The sequence below is a fragment of the Callithrix jacchus genome, chromosome 17 (genome assembly GCF_049354715.1).
Source record: "Callithrix jacchus isolate 240 chromosome 17, calJac240_pri, whole genome shotgun sequence".
NCBI classification, from domain to species: Eukaryota; Metazoa; Chordata; class Mammalia; order Primates; family Cebidae; genus Callithrix; species Callithrix jacchus.
Window position 1 is genome coordinate 5,447,530 of NC_133518.1, and position 23,661 is coordinate 5,471,190.

Here is a 23,661-nt window from a genome sequence, read left to right on the forward strand (position 1 = left end):
CAACAAAGAGACATGTTGGAAAATAGACAAGAGACAAGGAGTTTGTGTGTGTGTGTGTGTTTATATAAGATGGGGTTTAACCATGATGGCCAGGCTGGTTTCAAACTCCTGACCTCAGGTGATCCACCCACCTCAGCCTCCCAAAGTGCTAGGATTACAGGCGTGAGCCACAGCACCTGGCCTGAAGAGAAGTTTTAAGATATATTTGGTCCAAGGAAGAGACTCTTCAGATAGAAGGTCATGTCCGCTAGAAACATTAATGTGACTGGATGGGCTCGAACCACTGTTTCAGTCACATCTGACAGCACCAACCTAGTGGTCCAGAGACACTGCTTGTGAAACAGTGAAAGCTGCTGCTCAAGTGTCATTCATCATTGTCAGATACTGTCATTTAGTAGTACAGGGAGGTATTCTCTGTTCCAAGCTCAAGTACCCATAACTATGCTGTTTTGTTGAAACTTCCTCCCCACCACCAGCCTCTTTAGAAGACTGGGAGCTCTGCAAACATCCAGGCCAAGAGTCCTGTCCTTGTGCATGTTTGGGCATTGATCCAGGCCCAAATCTGTGGGAGACTCCTCCACACACATTCCAGGTGCCTAGGTGACAGCGGCAGTCTCTAAGTCTGGGGTCATCCACTTTCCCATTTCTAGCCCACCTCACCCATCATGAAGCCTGGTCAGGGTTGCCAGAGACTCCAGTGAGCAGGTGCTGATATTTGTGTGTTTGCCAGAAGAAAACAAGAAACCTGCTGTGTGCCCACCTGGCTGATCCCTCCACCTTTCTAGCCAAGGGCTTCATGAGCCAGGGCCCTTGGGGTTGCTCACAAGGCAGCCCCTCACCGAGTAGGCATTGCTTCATTATGTGTATGTACATGTCCCCAGTAATTTGAAATATTTAAAGAATGGTTAAATGATCACTTGACAGTTACACTATAAACAGGAGTAAGATACACAGAGTTAAACATCATTATTTTGAGAAGATAAATTTTAATGTCATTTTCAATCTTTAAAATCTCTGGTTTTATTTTGAATAAAATCTTCAATCTTAAAAAGATTACTGCAAAAAAATTGCAGTCCATTTGCATTTTCAAATAATAAACTTGGAAATATGTTCTTATGAATGTCAACAGTCAATGCAGTGTGGAATATTAAGAACTGACTTTCATATAACAGGTAAGTTTAGAGAGATTACATTTCATGAGAAAATGTTTAATGAATTTTAATGGTGTATGTTTATTTAAATCTAGTTTTCTATTCTGTTTTGGGAAATAATTTTCTGTTGCTTTTAGTGTATTCTCCCTCCTGTCCACATATGTGGAATCTACCTATTCTCTTCTCTTTTGAAATAGTTTAAAAGGCTCAAAGAGAATGGCCTGGGATTTTCATGTCCTTAGTCTGATAGACCTTTCCTGGCTGCTCAAATAGTTATTAGCAGCTAAGAAAACTACGTCTCTTGTCAGCAACAAATCAAAAAAGGCTTCAAAATCAGTGAATTCTCTGTTTTGCTGTGGCCTTATGTACTGACAGTCTTAAGAGAAAACATTTTAATAGTATAGATTATAATTAACTTTGGCAAAAATTAAAATGCACGCAGGAAATTTTTTTTCCAACAACAGACAACTAGAAAAAGCAAAGATACAGGAAAAATGGAAAATTTCCAGTAGAGAGATATAAATATAATAATTGACAATGCCAGGGATGATTAATGAACAAAATGTTGAGGGGATGGTCATTTGAACACAGCATATTAATTCTTTTAAAAACCATTTTTCCAATTACTTCGGTATAAATAAGCTGTCTCTGAAAGGTACAGATCTGGCATCACGATGATGGTGATAGACAAATAGTGAAATGGTCCTGGTATCACGATCATGATGGTAGACAAATGGTGGAAGAGTTTTGGTATCACGATCATGGTGATAGACAAATGGTGGAAGAGTCCTGGTATGACAATCATGGTTGTAGACAAATGGTGGAACAGTCCTGGTACCACGAACATGGTGGTAAACAAATGGTGGAAAAGTCCTGGTACCACGATCATGGTGGTAGACAAATGGTGGAACAGTCCTGGTATCACGATCATGGTGGAAGACAAATGATGGAACAGTCCTGGTATCACCATCACGGTGGGAGACACACAGGACCTTCTCTGCCTGCAGATGGGTGAAGTAGCATTGACCCTGCGGTGTTCCCGGAAAAACACTTAGGCTGAATTTAATCATGAGGACATTTTCAGACAACTTCAGAGGGTAGAGCTTTGAGTCAGACAGCTGACCTGTCCTCTACAAACAAGCCCATGTCACCACCATCAATGACAACAAAAGGTGAGGAGACACTTTGGGTTCAAAAGAACTAAAGAAATGTAGCTACATTATCTTTTTACTCTTTTTCAACCCAAAATGTCTCTTCTCCTTTTAGTTGTGTGATTTGTGGTGACATGGGCTTTCTGAAGGAGAAAGGTCACTTGTGCTGCTCCCTGCTCTACATTCTGAAGTTGTCTGGAGATTACCTCAGGCTATGGAACTCAGGCTAAGTGTTTCAGCAAGAACATGGTGGTGTTCATACTCTGCATCGGCAGAGTCCCACATGACACGTTGTCTTAGTGTGGAAATATGACCCCTACCCGGGAGACCTAGGGGAGGAGTCTTGTCACCGTCGTAGTGAGAAATCTACTGTCCATGTCCAAAGTCAAGCGAACACGCTCTTCCACAAATAAAAAAATAACACATGTGTAAGCCTGGCATGTGAAATAAAACTCAGGATGAGCTGCATAAGTTGAATACAATACATCCAGTGAGTACCGGAAGACTTCAGGTTCTTCTGCTTCCACCAGCTCCATGCTGAGCCTAGAAAAGGAGGAAAAACCAAAGAATAAGTCAGGGAAAATAAGACACCGCAGAGCCCCAACTAGATTTCATGGGGAGCACAAGAAAGTGGTTAATAAAGAAAAAACATAGATCCATTAGTGACATAACAAATTACTGCTTTATGTCGGGATGGGCAGGAGTAGGGTAAAAAAGAATCAAAGAGAGAGGGAAAGTAAGCTCAGTGAACCGTCCAGGTGACACACTGATGAGGGAGTAAAAGGACACTCTGAGTGAGTACCCTCAGGACACACAGCGTACACTGATCATAAAAACAAGTATCGTCAACCTACGGTAGTTAGTAAATGATAAGGGGAGGGAGAAATGGAAACCTAAGTATCTACCGCAATGAAAACCAACAGCAATGTTAGTAGAAATCATTCAGGCTTCATTGAAAACATGGTATCGATATTGTCAGCCCACTCTTTTCCCTGGACCTGGTGTCTCCAGGTGTCAACATAAAATTAGCTGTTCACAATTGCTCAAAGTTACCTGGGGCATGGTGGGCCTTGGTCTTCTACTGATGCTTGGTCATTTTTAATCTCTGCAATAAATTCAGACAGGGACAGACAAAATAAGCCAATTATCCTACACCCATAACCGTCCACTGTCTAATCCCTGCACAGGGACCTCAGGCTCCTCAACATGAGAGCAGGATAATGTGAGAGACAGACTTCAGGAGGTCTGAAGGCCAATCATGAGAGAGATTTCTTGGTTCCTGTCTCAGACCAATGATGAAATGTCCCTATTCTGGTAGACCATTATCCTTTTATCCCAAGTTTCTACAGACAGTTACACCAAGGTTGTACAAACAGGGAAGAACCTCACAGACATGCTTGGGGAACAAAACTCATGAGGAAGTTGGTAGCTGGCAAGAGACATTTAATTCAGATTGACAGACAACTTGTGGGCATGTGCTGCAGAGCTTGGCGTGAGTGTGCAACACCTGCCTTAAGTTTCAATGTCCTGACAGTCGGTCCAGGGTGCGACGGGCATGGCCTGAGACTAGAGACAGGGCAAAGCTCACTGTCGCACTCCATGCCGGTGCTTCAGACTGGAATCCAGAGTGATTGAAATCTACACTCACGTACAGGCTCAGCCCACAGTGATGACAACTCTCAGCCCGGCCAGGGGAGCAATGCCCAAAGACTATGGGGTCTATCTGGGACACAAAATGGAGCTTTAGCACCTTCACAATGGAGTACTCACTGTCTATGTCAACAGCCAAGATGACTTGCTGCTCCTCTAATGAGTGCAAGTTGCTCCTCAAAGTCTCATTGAGGGCAGATGGGCCAGGAGGAACTGAGAGAGTCGAATCACCTTGATCCCAGGACTCCTGGGGGGCTTCCTCCTCCACAGACTCCTGCAGATTCCTGATGAGCCAGGCAGGAAAGGACGACAGATTAAAACCAACAGAGATTAGACAACTAAGTCCCCCAGCTGATCTGATGGAAGTCACAATGGAGTGGTCACAGAAAGCAAAGGGATTTTTCCTTCAAGAGAAAAAAAACTATCCTTCTAAATGCAGGGTGAAGGGTGACTACCTTGGGGACACAGCACAAATGAGCAGCAGGTGCTCAGTGCATTTGCCACAGATGAGCCACTGCAGGCCACCCAGACTCCCTGGAAACTACCATCATGAACTGCAACACAAGCACTAACATGGGGATTCAACTACCTTGCATAAGTTGTGTTGAATTTTACATGCAGCATTCAAGTGAACAGAGCTCCTGAGGCATTTCAGACACCCAGATCTTGTGTACTAAGGGCCTCCCTTTTCCAGTATTTTGATAGCTTATGTATATTTTTTGAATTTCTTCTCTTCACAAGTCCTAGCAAACATGCTAACCACAAATGGGTAGAAAGCATATCCGCATCTCTCCCTGGAATTAAACCCATGGGAGAGAACAGGGGAAACCAGGAAATCCCTGTTTGCTGAGTTCACCTGGCTCAGCAGATTGCAGGTCCCTATCTTGGGAGGACTAAGAAATTAAAACCTATACAAGTGCCACACATCACCCACAGCACTGTCAATGAGGACAATCTGTAGCTGGGTGAATGGAAGGCAGAGTTCTAGTCATCATTTTCTCCTTTTCTGGATCTGCAGTCTCCAGGTGTCACTATGGAACTAACAGCCCACAGCTCCACAGCATTACCTGGGGGGCACTGGCCCTTTCTCCTCCTCTTCCTCAACATCACCTTGACTTTCTGTAAATAAATTCAGAGAAGCAGGTCACATTAAGCAAATCACACTTCACATATGACCAAATCAGTGTTTAGTCATAGCACAGGCACAGAAATGATCTCACGGCAAAAATACAAATTCTGACTGGAAGATTCTAGGGTGCCCTAGATGAAGCCTGGTGAGATGAGCCTGCTTTCCAGATGCACAGGCCAAAAGCTCCCTGTACGGGTAGACCATAATGCCATATTCTCTCCCTGAGTCTATGCAAACTTAAACCAAATTTTTCCCAGAAAATCTCCAAAAATAAGTCAAACTTGTTCCTGGGCGTGTTGCTGCAATACTGACTTATCTCACCAGGGAGCAAGGTCATTGAAGGGTCAGAAGCATCTATACATGAAACGAGATGGATATGTAAATTCTAACAACACTTCCTGCAAATAGAATCTGTAAGCTTTGTGCAGTGGCAGTATCATAGCCAATGGGGTTTATCTGAGATGAGATTATCGCTAATTGAAAACAATCCCAATACCCCGCCGAGATGACATGTAATAGAGTCGGCATTGACAAATTTTGACAGTCTCTAGGGAGAAGGAATGAAAAAAGACAAAACAAAAGCAAAAACAAACAAAAAACAATCTCTGAGCTGGGCATGGTGGCTCACGCCTGTAATCCCAGCACTCTGAAAGGCCGAGGTGAGCACTTCACGAGCTCAGGAGATCGGGACCATCCTGGCTAATACGGTGAAAGCCTGTCTCTACTAAAAATACAAAGAAATTAGCTGGGCGTGGTGGCACGCGCCTACACTCTTAGCTACTCAAGAGGCTGAGGGAGCAGAATCGTTTGAACCCAGGAGGCAGAGTTTGTAGTGACCTGAGATCATGCAACTGAACCCCAGCCTGATTAAGAGAGAGAGACTCCACCTCCAAAACAAAACAAAACAAAACAAAACCTATGATTTGAAAGGACAAAGTAGGTGAAAAATTTAAGGTCAGGAGTTCAAGACTAGCCTGGCTGATATGGTGAAACCTCATCTCTACCAAAAATAAAAAGTTCGCTTGGTGTGGTAATGGGCACCTGCGGTCCCAACATCACAAAGCGAGGGGCTTTACCTCATTTGGATAAGCGGTCACGAGTGTTCGCACATTTGAATGCTTCAGACACTGCAAGATGTCTGCCTTTGCAGATGGAGTGACAGAAAGGAAGGAAGGAGAGAAATCAAGTGCTCAGTGACAGTTACTAAAGACACTGCTGAAAATACAGCCTGGGAACCTTCATTCTCAATCCAGAGATCTTTCCACTCCAACAACCCCTCTCCTGTCACAGCTTCCTTCCTGTCCTTTACACCTGAAAAGATGCTGCCTCTTGTTCCAAAGACCGCCTTTCATCAGATTATGGAAGGGGCAGAGTCCTCTTTAAGCTCCCCACAGAGGGTTCTGTGTATTATTACTGCATTGCCCCAGGACCCGAGAGCAGAGCTTTGCCTACTGGACCTAAGCAGAAACCTGAACTGAATGGCAGTTCATGAGCCTCAGACATTTAGACCAACAGACTGGATGCTACTTGTCTGCAGGATCTTATGTGGTACAGAGAGGATTCCTGTCAACATGATTAAGCCTATTGCTGAGAAAAACAGGTGGTTCTGTGCTTGTGTCAGGAATCAATAGCTGAGATGTTACGAAGTCCCACACCCACCTTACTGCAGATGTGGAAAAGTGGCTACATACTTTGGCTTTCTCATCTGCTTGTAACAATATGTTAAGATACAAATTTACATTTGCTTAGAAGTATGAAAACAAAGAAATAAATTCTAACCAAGAGAGTGTTCAGTTTTTCAGAGAAAAGACAAGATATGGTTCAGCACTTCCGTGATAGTGAATGAATAGAACTTACCTTCCGTCTTCAGCCGGCAGTCCAGGTAGTAGGCCGCTTGACTCCTAAGATGTTTATTTTTGCTGTCTCTGCATTTCTGTTCTTCATCATGATCTTTTTGATCATCTGTAAACAAATTCAGAAGAGCAGGTCACATTCAGCAAATCGCACTTCACACAAGACCAAATCAGTGTCCTGTCATAGCAGAAGAACATAAAATATTTTCAAGGGAAGAATGAGATATTATGATGGGAAGGTCCTAATGGGCCTGAGATTAAGTTGCCTCAGAAGCAGATGAGCCTGCTTTTCAGATCCACGGGACAAAATCTGTCTCATCTTGTAGAAATCAATCCCATATCCTAAGACTTAAGTCAGTGCAAACAATTAAAATTTTTTCCCCAAAATCTTCAAAACTTGCCCTACTTTCCAGAAGAATTGCTGCAATACTGATCTATCTTATTATATCATGGTCAAGGAATGGTTAGAGAAATTTATATAGGAGACTGAACCAATGGGTCAGTACTTACTCATCCATACAATAGAACTTACTGTAGGTCTTCAGCCGGCAGTTCAGGGAGTAGTTCACCTCACTCAGAAGACATCTATTTTCGCTGACTCTGACATTCGGTTTGTTATCTTCCTGCTGGGAGCAAGATTTCTCAATGCCTTCTGGAACCTTCACCTCTGTGTATTTTCTGTAAGGAGGCCGGCCAGATGCCACCTTGCTGATGTTTGAAGAAGATAACAGAAAGCCAGGAACTGGAGAGAAGAAACAAAAACACATGGTGGGTTAGAATCTGGTGACGTCAAATTAGTTGAATCAGGACTGAGGGATGACACTGACAGCCTTGCCTACTGACTTGAAGATGTTATTTCCCCAAATTACTCTTCTCATCTCCACTCTTGATCTCCTTAAAGTCAAGTTGTCTTAGCTACTCATTCAAATTGAAGCCAGTACATAAACATTTCTACCTCTTTCTTCTTATGAGTTCTGAAGGATCTTATATGGTATGCAGAAGATTCCTATAAACATGATTTAGCCTCTTGCAGAGAAAAGCAGGTGGTTTGGTGCCTGTGTTAGGAATCAATAGCTGGGATGTTAACCCTAGTCTAACACATGTCTTACTACAGATGTGCAAAAGTTGCTAAATAGTTTCACCTCTGTGTTACGTCTTTAACAAAATGTTAAAATACCCATTACTATTTTCCTAAAAGTATGACAAGGATGAAGTTAACTTTGAAGAAGAGAGTGTATACTTCCTCAGAGAAAAGAAAAAACATTGTTGACCACTTCCGTGATGCTGAACCTACAGAACTTACCTTCCGTCTTATGCCGGCAGCCCAGGTAGTAGGCAACTTGACTCATAAGAAGTTTATTTTTCCTGTCTCTGTATTTCTGTTCTTTGTCGTGACCTTTTCGATCTTCTGTAAATAAATTCAGAAAAGAAGGTCACATTAAGCAAATCGCACTTCACACAAGACCAAATCTGTGTCCTGTCATAGCACAAGGACATAAAATATTCTCAGTGTAAGAACGTGATACTCTGATAGGAATGTTCTAACAGGCCCTAGATTAGGTTGCGTCAGTAGTATATGAGCCTGCTTTTCAGATGCATAAGTCAAAATCTCCCTCATCTGGTACATCTTAATCATGTATCCTCTGACCTAAGTCAGTGCAAATGATTAAACCTTTTCTCCCAAATCTTCCAAATTTGCCCTTACTGCTTTCCAGAAGCATTGCCGCAATACTGATCCAGCTCCTCTTATATCGTGGTCAGTGAATGGTTAGAGAAATTTATATAAAAGACTGGACCGATGGAAAAATTCTAACAACCTTTACTTAAAAAAGAATCCATGGATAGTACTGGAAGTTCTAGCCAGAGCAATCAGGCAAGAAAAAGAAATAAAGGGTATTCAAATAGGAAAGGTGGAAGCCAAATTGTCTCTATTTGCAGACGACATGATAGTATACCTAGAAGACCCCATGGCCTCAGCCCAAAAACTCCTGAAACTGATAAGCAACTTAGCAAAGTCTCAGGATATAAAATCAATGTGCAAAAATCACAAGCATTCGTCTACACCAATAACAGACTTAAAGAAAGCCAAATCAAGAGCGAACTGCCATTCGCAATTGCTACAAAAAGAATAAAATACCTTGGAATACAACTCACAAGGAACGTAAGGGACCTCTTCAAGGAGAACTACAAACCACTGCTCAACGAAATCAGAGAGGACACAAACAGATGGAGAAACATTCCATGTTCATGGTTAGGAAGAATTAATATCGTGAAAATGGCTATACTGCCCAAAGTAATTTACAGAATCAATGCTATCCCCATCAAGCTACCATTGACTTTCATCACAGAACTGGAAAAAACCACCATGAACTTCATATGGAACCAAAAGAGAGCCCGCATAGCCAAGTCAATTCTAAGCAAAAAGAACACAGCGGGGGGCATCACACTACCGGATTTCAAACTATACTACAAGGCTAAAGTAATCAAAACAGCATGGTACTGGTACCAAAACAGAGATATAGACCAATGGAACAAAACAGAGGCACCGGAGGCAACACAGCATACATACAACTATACAATCTTTGATAAACCTGACAAAAACAAGCAATGGGGCAAGGATTCCATGTTTAACAAATGGTGTTGGGAAAACTGGCTAGCCATGTGCAGAAAGCAGAAACTGGACCCCTTCCTGACACCTTACACTAAAATTAACTCCAGATGGATTAAAGACTTAAACATAAGACCTGGCACCATAAAAACCCTAGAAGAAAATCTAGGCAAAACTATCCAGGACATAGGAGTAGGCAAGGACTTCATGAACAAAACACCAAAAGCATTGGCAACAAAAGCCAAAATAGACAAATGGGACCTAATGAAACTCCACAGCTTCTGCACGGCAAAAGAAACAGTCACTAGAGTGGATCGGCAACCAACAGAATGGGAAAAAACTTTTGCAGTTTACCCATCTGACAAAGGGCTGATATCCAGAATTTACAAAGAACTCAAACAGATTTACAGGAAAAAAACAAACAAGCCCATTCAAAAGTGGGCAAAGGATATGAACAGATACTTTATGAAAGAAGACATATATGAGGCCAACAATCATATGAAAAAATGCTCATCGTCACTGATCATCAGAGAGATGCAAATCAAAACCACATTGAGATACCATCTCACGCCAGTTAGAATGGCGATCATTAAAAAATCTGGAGACAACAGATGCTGGAGAGGATGTAGAGAAAAAGGAACACTTTTACACTGTTGGTGGGAGTGTAAATTAGTTCAACCATTGTGGAAGACGGTGTGGCGATTCCTCAAGGCCTTAGAAATAGAAATTCCATTTGACCCAGCAATCCCATTACTGGGTATATATCCAAAAGACTATAAATCCTTCTACTATAAGGACACATGTACACGAATGTTCATTGCAGCACTGTTTACAATAGCAAAGACCTGGAATCAACCCAAATGCCCATTGATAATAGACTGGATTGGAAAAATGTGGCACATATACACCATGGAATATTATGCAGCAATCAGAAATGATGAGTTTGTGTCATTTGTAGGGACATGGATGAATCTGGAGAACATCATCCTCAGCAAACTGACACAAGAACAGAAAAATGAAACACCGCATATTCTCACTCATAGGTGGGTGATGAAAAATGAGAACACATGGACACAGGGAGGGGAGTACTAAACACTGGGGTCTATTGGGGGGAAAAGGGGAGGGCAAGTGGGAGGGGGAGGTGGGGAGGGATAGCCTGGGGAGAAAAGCCAAATGTGGGTGAAGGGGAGAAGAAAAGAAAGCACACTGCCATGTGTATACCTACGCAACTGTCTTGCATGCTCTGCTCATGTACCCCAAAACCTATAATCCAATAAAAAATTAAAAAAAAAGAAAAAGAATCCATGGAGCCAGCACGGTGTCTCACACCTGGAATCCCAGCATTTTAGGAGGCCCAGAAACACAGATCACTTGACCTCAGGAGTTCAAGACCAGCCTGGCTAACATGGTGAAACCCCACCTCTACTAACAATACAAAACTTAGCCATTTTCCGTGGTGCCCACCAGGAATCCCAGCTAACTGGGAGGCTGAGGAACCATTAGAAGGGTACTTCCTGCTCTTGCTGATGCCACCTACACATAACACAGGTTCTGTTAGAAGCAGAGCCCCTTCGACCTCTTCACAGGAGGAACTGTGTGCTATCACCACGTTTCCCGCAGGGTCCGAAAGACACAGCTTTGCCTACTAAGCCTCAAAAAACCAGAACCAAATAAAAGTTCAGTAGCCTCAGACATTTGGATCAACAAGCTAGATACTACTTGTCTGCAGGATCTTATACTGTACAGAGAGGATTCCTGTAAACATGAATTCGGTGTCTTGCTGAGAAAAACAGGCAATTCTGTACCTGTGTCAGAAATTGATAGCCTGGATTGTGACCCCAGTCCCACACCCATCTTACTGCAGACGTGGAAAAGTAGCTAAGTACTTCGGTTTCCGTCTTCCATCTTTAACAACAATGTTAAAATACCCATTTCTACTTTTTACAAGTATGGGAAGGATGAAATAAATTTTGAGGAAGAGAACTGTGAGTTTCTCGAAACACAGGACATCATTGAACATTTTCGTGGTGGTCAACCTATAGAACTTACTGTATGACTTCAGCTGGTAGTTCTGGAAGTAGGCCACCTGACTCTATTTTTGGTGGTTCCAGCATTTGGTTTGTTTTCCTCCTGTTGTGAGCAGGATTTCTCAATGCCTTCTGAAACGTTCACCTCTGGGTTTATTCTGGAAGGCCTGCCGGACGCCACCAGTGGACGTTTGGGGCAGAACACTGAAAGCCAGGGACTAAGGAGAAGAAACCCAAACACATGATGGGTTAGAAACCGATGACGTCAAATTGGTTTAATCAGGACTGAGTGATGTCACTGACAGCCTTGCCTATTGCACATGGTGTTTCCCTGCCTTGACTCCTCTCATCTCCACTCTTGATCTCCTTTAGATTAACGTGTCTAAGCTATTCATTCACTCTGAAACCAGGAAATATACATTGCTACCTTTATCTTGCTGATAAGTTCTTCAGGATCCTATATATTAGAAAGGATTCCTGTACACATGATTTAGTTTCCTGCTGAGAAACACAGGTGGTTCTGTGCCTGTGTCAGGAATCATTAGCTGTGATATTGACCTTAGTCCCAAACCCACCATACTGCAGACATGGAAGAGTTGCTAAATACCTTGGCCCTGACTTCCAGATTTGCTAAAATGTTAAAATACTCATTGCTATTTTCCTAGAAGCATGGGAAGAATAAAATTAACTTTGAAGAAAAGAGTGCATCATTTGTAAGAGACAACACAGGACATTTTACAGCACTTCCGTTATGGTGAAATTATAAAACTTACCTTCCATCTTCAGCCGAGAGCCCAGGCAGAAGGCCGCTTGACTCGTAAAATGTTTATTTTTGCTGTCTCTGTATGTTCGTTTTTCATTATGATCTTGTTGATCATCTGTAAAAAATTTCAAAAGAGCAGGTCACAGTAAGCAAATGGCACTTCGCACAATACCAAATCAGTGTCCAGTCATAGCATGAGGATGTAAAATAGTCTCAATGGAAGAATGCGATACTATGATGGGAATGTTCTCTTGGGGCCCTACATTCAGTTGCCTCAGAAGCAGATGAGCCTGCTTTTCAGATCCATGGGACAAAATCGGTCTCATCTTGTAGATCTCAATCCCATATCCTCTGACTTCAGTCAGTGCAAATGATTAAAACTTTTACCCCAAAATCTTCAAAACTTCCCCTGATTGCTTTCCAGAAGGGTTGCTGCAATACTCATCTAGCTCATCCTGTATCATGGCCAACGAAGGGTTAGAGAAATGTATACAGGAGACTGGACTGACGGATGTATTTTAACAAGCTCTACTTAAAAGAAGTATCTGTGGAGCCGGCATGGTGGCTCATGCCTGGAATCCCAGCACTTTAGGAGGTCTGGGAGGGCAGATCCCTTGACCTCAGGAGTTCGAGATCAGCCTGGCCAACATGGAGAAACCCCGCCTCTACATCAAACACAAACAGTAGCCAGGCGTGGTGGTGCCCACGGGGATCCCAGCTAATTGGGAGGCTGAGGCACCGGTATAACAGGGTACTTCCTGCTCTTGATGGGGCCACTTACACATACCACAGGTTCTACTATCAGGAGCAGGATCCCCTTTCAGTTCCTCACAGGAGGTACTGTCTGCTATTGCTGTGTTTCCCCCAGGGTCCCCAACACACACAGCTTTGCCTGCTGGGCCTCAGCCGAAACCAGAACCAAATGCAAGTTCAGCAGCCTCAAACATTTGGACCAACAGACTAGATGCTACTTCTCTGCAGGATCTTATACTGTACAGAGAGGATTCCTGTCAACATGGATTCAGCCTCTTGCTGAGAAAAACAGGTGGTTCCGTGCCTGCGTCAGAATCCCATAGCTGGGATTGTAACCCCAACCTTGAAAAAAGATATAAAAAAAGATTTGAGGAAATGATAACAAGAATGCATAACTTAGAGAGGAACATGAATGAATTAAAGGAGCTGAAAAACACAATACGAGAACTTCACGAAGCATGCACAAGTTTCAATAGCCGAATTGACCAAGCAGAAGAAAGAATATCAGAAGTCGAAGATCAACTTAATGAAATAAAATGAGAAACGAAGATCAGAGAAAAGAGCACAAAAAGGAATGAATAAAGTCTCCAAGAAATGTGGGACTATGTGAAAAGACCTAACCTACGTTTGATAGGTGTACCAGAAGGGGACGAAGAGAATGAATCCAAGCTGGAAAATACTCTTCAGGACATCATCCAGGAAAATTTCCCCCACCTAGCAAGACAGGCCAATACTCAAATGCAGGAAATACAGAGAACACCACAAAGATATTCCGCAAGAAGAGCAACCCCAAGGCACATAATCGTCAGATTCAACAAGGTTGAAATAAAAAAGAAAATACTAAGGGCAGCCAGAGAGAAAGGTCTGGTCACCCACAAAGGGAAGCCCATCAGACTCACAGCAGATCTCTCGGCAGAAACACTACAAGCCAGAAGAGAGTGGGGGCCAATATTCAACATTCTTAAAGAAAAGAACTTTCAACCCAGAATTTCATATCCAGCCAAACTGAGCTTCAGAAGTGAAGGAAAAATAAAATCCTTTGCGAACAAGCAAGTACTCAGAGATTTTGTCACCACCAGGCTCCCTTTACAAGAGCTCCTGAAAGAGGCACTACACATAGAAAGGATCAACCAGTACCAGCCATTCCAAAATCACACTAAATGCTAAAGAGCATCAACATAATGAAGAATCTACAACAACTAAAGGGCAAAACAGCCACTTAGCATCAAAATGGCAGTATCAAATTCACACATAACAATATTAACCCTAAATGTAAATGGACTAAATGCACCAATCAAAAGACACAGACTGGCAAATTGGATAAAAATCCAAAACCCATCAGTGTGCTGTATACAGGAAACCCATCTCACAGGCAAGGATACACAAAGTCTCAAAATAAAGGGATGGAGGAAGATTTACTAAGCAAATGAAGGGCAAAAAAAAGCAGGAGTTGCAATTCTCATCTCTGATAAAATAGACTTTAAAGCAACAAAGATCAAAAGAGACAAAGAAGGCCATTACATAATGCTAAAACGATTGATAAAACAAGAAGAGCTAACGATCCTAAACATATATGGACCCAATGCAGGAGCACCCAGATACATAAGGCAAGTTCTTAATGACTTACAAAGAGACTTAGACTCCCACACAATAATAGTGAGAGACTTTAACACTCCACTGTCAATATTAGACAGATCAACCAGACAGAAAATCAACAAGAATATCCAGGGCTTGAACTCAGACCTGGAGCAAGCAAACCTGATAGACATTTACAGAACTCTCCACCCCAAATCCACAGAATACACATTCTTCTCAGCACCACTTCACACCTACTCTAAAATTGACCACATAATTGGAAGTAAAGCACAGCTCAGCAAATGCAAAACAACTGAAATCATAACAAACAGCCTCTCAGACCATAGTGCAATCAAGTTAGAACTCAGAATACAGAAACCAACCCAGAACCGCACAGCTTCATGGAAACTGAACAACTGGCTCTTGAACGTTGACTGGGTAAACAATGAAATGAAGGCAGAAATAAAGAAGCTCTTTGAAACCAATGAGAACGAAGACACAACATGCCAGAATCTCTGAAACACATTTAAAGCAGTCTCTAGAGGAAAGTATATAGCAATAAGTGCCCATATGAGGAGAATGGAGAGATCCAAAATAGACACCCTATTGTCAAAATTGAAAGAGCTAGAGGAGCAAGATCAAAAAAACTCAAAACCCAGCAGAAGACAAGAAATAACTAAGATCAGAGCTGAACTGAAGGAGATTGAGACACGAAAACCCTTCAAAAAATCAATAAATCCAAGAGCTGGTTTTTTGAAAATATCAACAAAATAGACAGTCCACTAGTCCGATTGATTAAAAAGAAAAGAGAGAACAAACAATAGATGCAATAAAAAATGATAAAGGGGAAATCACAACAGACTCCACAGAAATTCAAACCATCATCAGAGAATATTACAAACAACTCTATGCACATAAACTAGTAAGCCTGGAAGAAATGGATAAATTCCTGGACTCCTGTGTCCTCCCAAGCCTAAACCAGGAGGAAGCTGAAACTATGAATAGACCAATAATAAGGTCAGAAGTCGAGGCAGCAATTAAGAGCCTACCACACAGAAAAAGCCCAGGTCCAGACGTGTTCACAGTCGAATTCTACCAGACACACAAAGAGGAGCTGGCACCATTCCTTCTAAAACTATTCCAAACAATCCAAAAAGAGGGAATCCTTCCCAAATCATTTTATGAGACCAACATCATCCTGATACCAAAACCTGGCAGAGACCCAACAAAAAAAGAAAACTTTAGGCCAATATCCATGATGAACATAGATGCAAAAATCTTCAATAAAATATTGGCAAGCCGATTGCAACAGCAAATCAAAAAACTTATTCATCATGATCACATAGGATTCATCCCGGGGATGCAAGGCTGGTTCAACATACGCAAGTCTATAAACATAATTCACCACATAAACAGAACCAACAACAAAAACCACATGATTATCTCAATTGACACAGAGAAGGCATTTGACAAAATTCAACAGCCCTTTATGCTAAAAACCCTCAATAAACTCGGTATCGATGGAACGTATCTCAAAGTAATAAAAGCTATTTATGACAAACCAACAGCCAATATCATACTGAACGGGCAAAAACTGGAAGCACTCCCTTTGAAATCCGGCACTAGAGAAGGATGCCCTCGTTCACCACTCCTATTCAATATAGTACTGGAAGTTCTAGCCAGAGCAATCAGGCAAGAAAAAGAAATAAAGGGTATTCAAATAGGAAAGGTGGAAGCCAAATTGTCTCTATTTGCAGACGACATGATAGTATACCTAGAAGACCCCATGGCCTCAGCCCAAAAACTCCTGAAACTGATAAGCAACTTCAGCAAAGTCTCAGGATATAAAATCAATGTGCAAAAATCACAAGCATTCGTCTACACCAATAACAGACTTAAAGAAAGCCAAATCAAGAACGAACTGCCATTCACAATTGCTACAAAAAGAATAAAATACCTTGGAATACAACTCACAAGGAACGTAAGGGACCTCTTCAAGGAGAACTACAAACCACTGCTCAACAAAATCAGAGAGGACACAAACAGATGGAGAAACATTCCATGTTCATGGTTAGGAAGCATTAATATCATGAAAATGACTATACTGCCCAAAGTAATTTACAGAATCAAAGCTATCCCCATCAAGCTACCATTGACTTTCTTCACAGAACTGGAAAAAACCACCATGAACTTCATATGGAACCAAAAGAGAGCCCGCATAGCCAAGTCAATTCTAAGCAAAAAGAACACAGCAGGGGGCATCACACTACTGGATTTCAAACTATACTACAAGGCTACAGTAATCAAAACAGCATGGTACTGGTACCAAAACAGAGATATAGACCAATGGAACAAAACAGAGGCACCGGAAGCAACACAACATATCTACAACTATACAATCTTTGATAAACCTGACAAAAACAAGCAATGGGGAAAGGATTCCCTGTTTAACAAATGGTGTTGGGAAAACTGGCTAGCCATGTGCAGAAAGCAGAAACTGGACCCCTTCCTGACACCTTACACTAAAATTAACTCCAGATGGATTAAAGACTTAAACATAAGACCTGGCACCATAAAAACCCTAGAAGGAAATCTAGGCAAAACCATCCAGGACATAGGAGTAGGCAAGGACTTCATGAACAAAACACCAAAAGCATTGGCAACAAAAGCTAAAATAGACAAATGGGACCTAATGAAACTCCACAGCTTCTGCACGGCAAAAGAAACAGTCACTAGAGTGAATCGGCAACCAACAGAATGGGAAAAAATATTTGCAGTTTACCCATCTGACAAAGGGCTGATATCCAGAATTTACAAAGAACTCAAACAGATTTACAGGAAAAAAACAAACAAGCCCATTCAAAAGTGGGCAAAGGATATAAATGGACACTTTACGAAAGAAGACATATATGAGGCCAACAATCATATGAAAAAATGCTCATCGTCACTGGTCATCAGAGAGATGCAAATCAAAACCACATTGAGATACCATCTCACCCCAGTTAGAATGGCGATCATTAAAATATCTGGAGACAACAGATGCTGGAGAGGGTGTGGAGAAAAAGGAACACTTTTACACTGTTGGTGGGAGTGTAAATTAGTTCAACCATTGTGGAAGACAGTGTGGCGATTCCTCAAGGCCTTAGAAATAGAAATTCCATTTGACCCAGCAATCCCATTACTGGGTATATATCCAAAGGACTATAAATCGTTCTACTATAAGGACACATGTACACGAATGTTCATTGCAGCACTGTTTACAATAGCAAAGACCTGGAATCAACCCAAATGCCCATTGATAATAGACTGGATTGGAAAAATGTGGCACATATACACCATGGAATATTATGCAGCAATCAGAAATGATGAGTTTGTGTCGTTTGTAGGGACATGGATGAATCTGGAGAACATCGTCCTCAGCAAACTGACACAAGAACAGAAAATGAAACACCGCATATTCTCACTCATAGGTGGGTGATGAAAAATGAGAACACATGGACACAGGGAGGGGAGTACTAAACACTGGGGTCTATTGGAGGGAAAAGGGGAGGGCCAGTGGGAGGGGGAGGTGGGGAGGGATAGCCTGGGGAGAAATGCCAAATGTGGGTGAAGGGGAGAAAGGAAGCAAAACACACTGCCATGTGTGTACCTACGCAACTGTCTTGCATGTTCTGCTCATGTACCCCAAAACCTAAAATGCAATAAAAAGTTTATAAAAAAAGTAAACTTCATTCTAACTCCTATCCAAATTATCTCAATTTCTAAATTTACAACATGCAAAAACGAATGCCTGTATTCTAGTGGCATCAGTTAGATGTCAATGTGTTTGACTAAAAGGTATAAAATTAATATTTTCAACTCAGTTGGCTTTATGCAAAAAAAGCTTATTAATCCCTTTCCCCTCTTTTTGTAAACTATTAGAAAAGTTTTGCTTCTCTCTTTCAGCCCTTTACCCCACCCAATGGTTAAATATATTTGACCACTTCCCATCCTCTAGAGAGTATTCTGGGCCTGGTCTAGAATTATGTAAAAACTCACTTAAATTATATTTTTATTTTCTTTATAAAATAAAGAATTAGATTTCTCTAATTTTTTGTGATCAGAAAAATTCATGAAATTACTTATTAAAATGAGATTTTAGTCATTTTACACATTCCTCCTTCATTATTTGGAAATTAATTTTTGTGAGGCTAATAATTTAAAATTAATTTTATGAGGCAAATATAGGTTTCATATGCCTTACACTGTTTAGTACACTGTAATTTCCTATTGAGAATAAAGTGATTATGAAATTATAAAACCAAGCTCTATAGCAGTAGCTGGCACATAAGGAGAGGCACTCTAGCTTTTCCCAGAAATCATGAGACGTGCAATACAGAGATAACTGGAATTAGATGCAGCGAGCATGCTACTGCCATTTCCAAATGGCAGCAGAGATGGAAATGGGGCTCCAAATTCTTCATCCAATTTTGAACGTAAGTTCAAATAAGCATCCATCTGTTGAGTCTCTATATTTAAGCAGCTATATAGTGATTATAGTTTTTCTGTATGTGTTTGCAAATATTTTTCAGACTGTTTAGACTTTGAGAGAAAACTTTAGGCATGAATTTGCAGATTTCTGATAGAATTAATTATTCCTATTAGTGCAATTTTATGTCATACAAGGGAGGGAGACAAAGAAAAAGCAGGATGCTCAGCTAGCAGACAGGCTGTTCACTGTTTTTAGCAAACACACATATACCCTGCACTATTTCTCCTTTTGAACAGCCTTGTATAACAAATGACCTGGTAAAGGGAGTGGTGAGACCAATTCTAGCAGAACAGAGCTGCAGCTCTTCTGCCAGCCTCTTCCCTAGGTTCCACGTGACTTCCCCAGGCCCTCTAGCAGAGCTTTCCCTTGGTTATCAGCAGAAATAGAGAGCTCTTTATGCACTTAAGATAACCAGGAACACAACTACATCCGTGACCTGTAAATTCTCCATCCCTGGCTACTGTCAAGTACAATTACCCTGTTCCATCCTAAAGGAAAAAAAATGATTTGCCCTTTCCCCAGTGATAATGTTCTTTTAAGTGTTCAAAGCATTAATCACGGAAGCTGTTTTTAATATTCTGCCCTTGGATTTTATTATATTGCAGCAGGATTTATAATTATGCATTTAAACATCTTTAGTACTTCACTTCTTAGTTTAAAAGTGCTTTAGATTGTAGGCCACACATATTTATTAAAGATGATAAATGAGTAAACCCAGAAAAATTAATTCCTGGGAGAGGAAATAAATTGGTTAATGGCATTTAGGCTCAATTCTGGGTTGTTTATGCATTTCCAGTTTATTTGTAATGTAAGTGTTTAACAGAAGTTTCCTCACAAGCCACTTTTTATCTGTGATGTTTTGTTTTCCATAATTCTCTGTTGTTAAGCTATGGAAGAATAACCTGCTCTGCTGGAAATTCCCCTCTGTTGTTTGATAAGTGTATTTCATCATAACATACTAAAGCCAGTCTGGGCCCTTTAAACTACTTAATTACATAATTTGAAGGATTTGCATGGGAAGAAGCTTCACTGTGGATTAAGAAACAATTGTAGTCTTTCCAATCTAGTTACAACGTTCTCCAGTAGTCAGATCATCTCGGGATCCTAGACTACTGTTTTGAAAGCTTTCCCTTCCTTATTTAAGCTGAAAACATTATAAATAAACATCTCACAAACATTTCAAAAAATTACTAGAATTTGTGACACTTAATCTTTACTACTATGTAATTTAATAAGATTTTTAAAAATAGCAATGGATTAAGAATCAATTAAATTATATTGTCGGTTTTGCCATCATTTACAACTTTAGAAAAGTCATCTATCTCTGAACTTTACTAAATTTACTAGTAAGCAGTGGGGCTGAACTGGATGGCCCCTGCATACACTTTTACAGTTTTTTTTTTCTAATAATTTTTGGTGCAAAGCTGGAAAATGAAAGGATTTCATTTGGAAAAGAATTAAAACCTACAGGAAAAAGGTGTGAAACAAAAGTCAAAATTCCTCTTCAAAAAAACTCCAACAGGCAAATGTAGAAAGAGAAAAATTACAAAGTTAGAAGACAGTGTATGAGAGCAAAGAACAAGATTCATGAAGCTTTGGTGTATGTCAGCAGAGTACGTGTGTTGTGGGGGGCGTGGTGGGGATATTTTTATTAAAAGAAGTAGCAGATTCTGGCAAACATACTGACCAGGAGTTAAAGAAATTCCGTAAATCTGATTTAATTCTGCTTCTAGTTTGGAGACTAGTTATCTAATTTTGGTTGTTAACTTGTTCCTTCTCTAAAACGTGATTCACACATACATACTGTATATCATCTCCATCTAGTAGTGCAGTTGCCAAAATTGAAGTGAGATAGGAATAATTAATACCTTCAATTTACATAGCATATCTCTTCCCATGCCACACCCATTATCACACTATTGCATATACTTCCAGAACAAAATGCCTTGACACAAAGAGAACAGAAAATGCTTAGGGGAATACTGCAAGGAAATAAATGTAATATGTCTATTTCCCTTGAATTTCTAGCTAATAAAGCAACTTTAGAAAACTCACCTGAAATATGAAGTTTAAAAATGTTTAGTAATGCAGAATTATATTCAGTTACTGGATATGAAAAATCAAAATTATAAAGAAGCCAGCAGCCCACTTCCACATTATTTGCTATGTAAGAATTTCACTTTAAATTAGTGCAAATTGTAAATTCTTTATGACTTGGCTCAGTATAGCTCAAGACATATGTCTAGATAAATGCTTATCTTTCTATTAGAAAAGTCACAGAATGTCAATATCTGAGTAAGTATTCAAATTCAGGCTGACAGGGGGAAGGCATAATCTATTCTATAGAAGGATTTATTTCTTGGATCATAGATGATGGATTAGCTGGGTGACACAGAAGTAAGAAGAGTTGTCTTTACTGTATTTCAAACACCTAGATCTCAGATGTCAAAAGAAAGTCTAGATAATATGTCATTTTCAAGGCTTAAAGTACATTAATATTTTAAAATGCTCAGATTTAAGAGTTCTTTCCTCCCAAAATATAGTTTCATTTAAACACAAAATGTTCAACTTTGCTTTCATCCATTATAAAACCAGAGAAGGCCGGGCGCGGTGGCTCAAGCCTGTAATCCCAGCACTTTGGGAGGCCGAGACGGGTGGATCAGGAGGTCAAGAGATCGAGATCATCCTGGTCAACGTGGTGAAACCCCGTCTCTACTAAAAATACAAAAAATTAGCTGGGCATGGTGGCGCATGCCTGTAATCCCAGCTACTCAGGAGGCTGAGGCAGGAGAATTGCCTGAACCCAGGAGGCGGAGGTTGTGATGAGCCGAGATTGCGCCATTGCACTCCAGCCTGGGTAACAAGAGCAAAACTCCGTCTCAAAAAAAAAAAAAAACCAGAGTATTAGTGACAATTAAAAACAGCTAAACACTCAAAGGAAAAGAAAATTAGAGATATGAATTAGTTTTGTGTGCAGAGATAGTCGCCTCAATATAAAAATAGAAAATCAGAAAAAATCTAGATGACTGACAATAGAGTATTGTTTAAATTATGGAAAATCCTTCATATGCATAATTTATATGTATTCTAATTTTGATATTGAAAATCATGCTATTGAAGAATATTTAGCAATATGAAGAAATGTTCAGAATGTGAAAAGTAAAAATAAATGTTGCACAGTATAATCTAAATTTTAAAAAATAGCTGTGCTTATATATAGAAAAAAATACTAGGAGCAGTTTTCTCTGGGTGAGAATTAGGGCAATATCTATTTTCTTCTCTGTATTCTTTCCCAAATTATTTATAATAAATATGCTATTTTTTACACTTTAAAAAGCAACAAATTTAGAGTAGCTGGTGTCTTATCTATAATCAATCATTTATCCATTTATTGGTAAAGAGTTAGAGCTGCAATCCTAGAACTACAATGTGGTCATTTTAGGTTGAATCCTTAGGAGATCAGTGTGTGCATAATTTAACAAGAGGTAAGTAGTCCGACAGTCTATAACTGATCTGATCCAAACATTTAGCTTGATCAACAATTATGGCTTACTAAATTTTGTGGTAAATTATTGGCATTGTGACAGACTTCATGAACAATACAGCCATGACATGCAAAAGAATCCTTTACTGTGCCCCAGTCAGTACACAATGCAGGGTAATGAATATGGTTTTAATCTCATATGATAAATTCTTATTAAACTCTGCAGTATGTCAAAATGACACTGCCTTTAAAATCTCATAGGAGATTTTGTGAAGACCTTATCTCATAGGAGAATCCAAAATAGATGCATCTTATATTCGGGATGGACATTGGGTGAATATGAGCGAATTGGGGTGTCTTTAAATGTATCCTTCCCAATCCTAATACATTCTCTAGTCAGGGCTTTCTTTCTTTTATACACACAGAAACACACACACACAGAGTCTGTTTAGGGGGCTTCCCATCTTCTTACCACCAACTTCAGCACCTGCAGCCATCCATTTTTTTCTTCCTCTTATTTGACTGGAAGAGGTGACCTGTCTATCTAAGGCAAAGCCTCTGTCTATCCCCTGGATACTACCCATCCTAAGTTTCCGAGACCATGTATTCTCAAGCGTTCCCTTCCTCTTTTATGGTTAACTTCTTCCACTTTTGGCATTTTTCTCATTCACATTTTAACATGTCCAAATTTTTGCCACCTTGAGAAAATAAAATCTGCTGTGGAGTTCTCACCTACCTGCATATAGACTGTTCCAGAAGTTACAGCCAAACTTCTCAAAAGAGACGTCTACTCTCCTTATCTTTAAACTTATTCCAAAACCTGCTACAGCCCAACCTCTGTGCTCATAAATTTTAAGACAGAGCTGTTCCCAAGGCCACCAACAAGATTGCAGAATCAACTCCAGTCTTTTGACTTATCTGTAACATCAGTCCTAACTGAGTGTAGCTGTCTCTTGAAACATTCTCTTCCCTAATTTCAGGTGACC

The 23,661-nt window shown here is 40.5% G+C and overlaps 1 protein-coding gene and 1 non-coding gene across 2 annotated transcripts in view; one reads left to right on the forward strand and one right to left on the reverse strand.

The window, feature by feature from the left end:
• Positions 1–969: 969 nt before the first annotated feature.
• Positions 970–23,661, reverse strand: part of LOC144576543 (uncharacterized) — a 72,727-nt gene continuing 50,035 nt past the window's right edge. The window contains exons 3-11 of the mRNA XM_078353695.1: positions 12,343–12,447; positions 11,592–11,787; positions 8,238–8,342; positions 7,467–7,676; positions 6,939–7,043; positions 5,020–5,071; positions 4,073–4,236; positions 3,356–3,407; positions 970–2,845 (exon numbers count right to left, since the gene is read on the reverse strand). Of these exons, the coding sequence (XP_078209821.1) occupies positions 2,632–2,845; positions 3,356–3,407; positions 4,073–4,236; positions 5,020–5,071; positions 6,939–7,043; positions 7,467–7,676; positions 8,238–8,283 (843 nt within the window). The 5' untranslated portion in view covers positions 8,284–8,342; positions 11,592–11,787; positions 12,343–12,447 and the 3' untranslated portion in view covers positions 970–2,631. The remainder of the gene's footprint in view (positions 2,846–3,355; positions 3,408–4,072; positions 4,237–5,019; positions 5,072–6,938; positions 7,044–7,466; positions 7,677–8,237; positions 8,343–11,591; positions 11,788–12,342; positions 12,448–23,661) is intronic.
• Positions 5,498–5,637, forward strand: LOC118149402 (U4 spliceosomal RNA). The gene has a single exon (XR_004736772.2). It is a non-coding gene; the product is annotated as a U4 spliceosomal RNA (small nuclear RNA).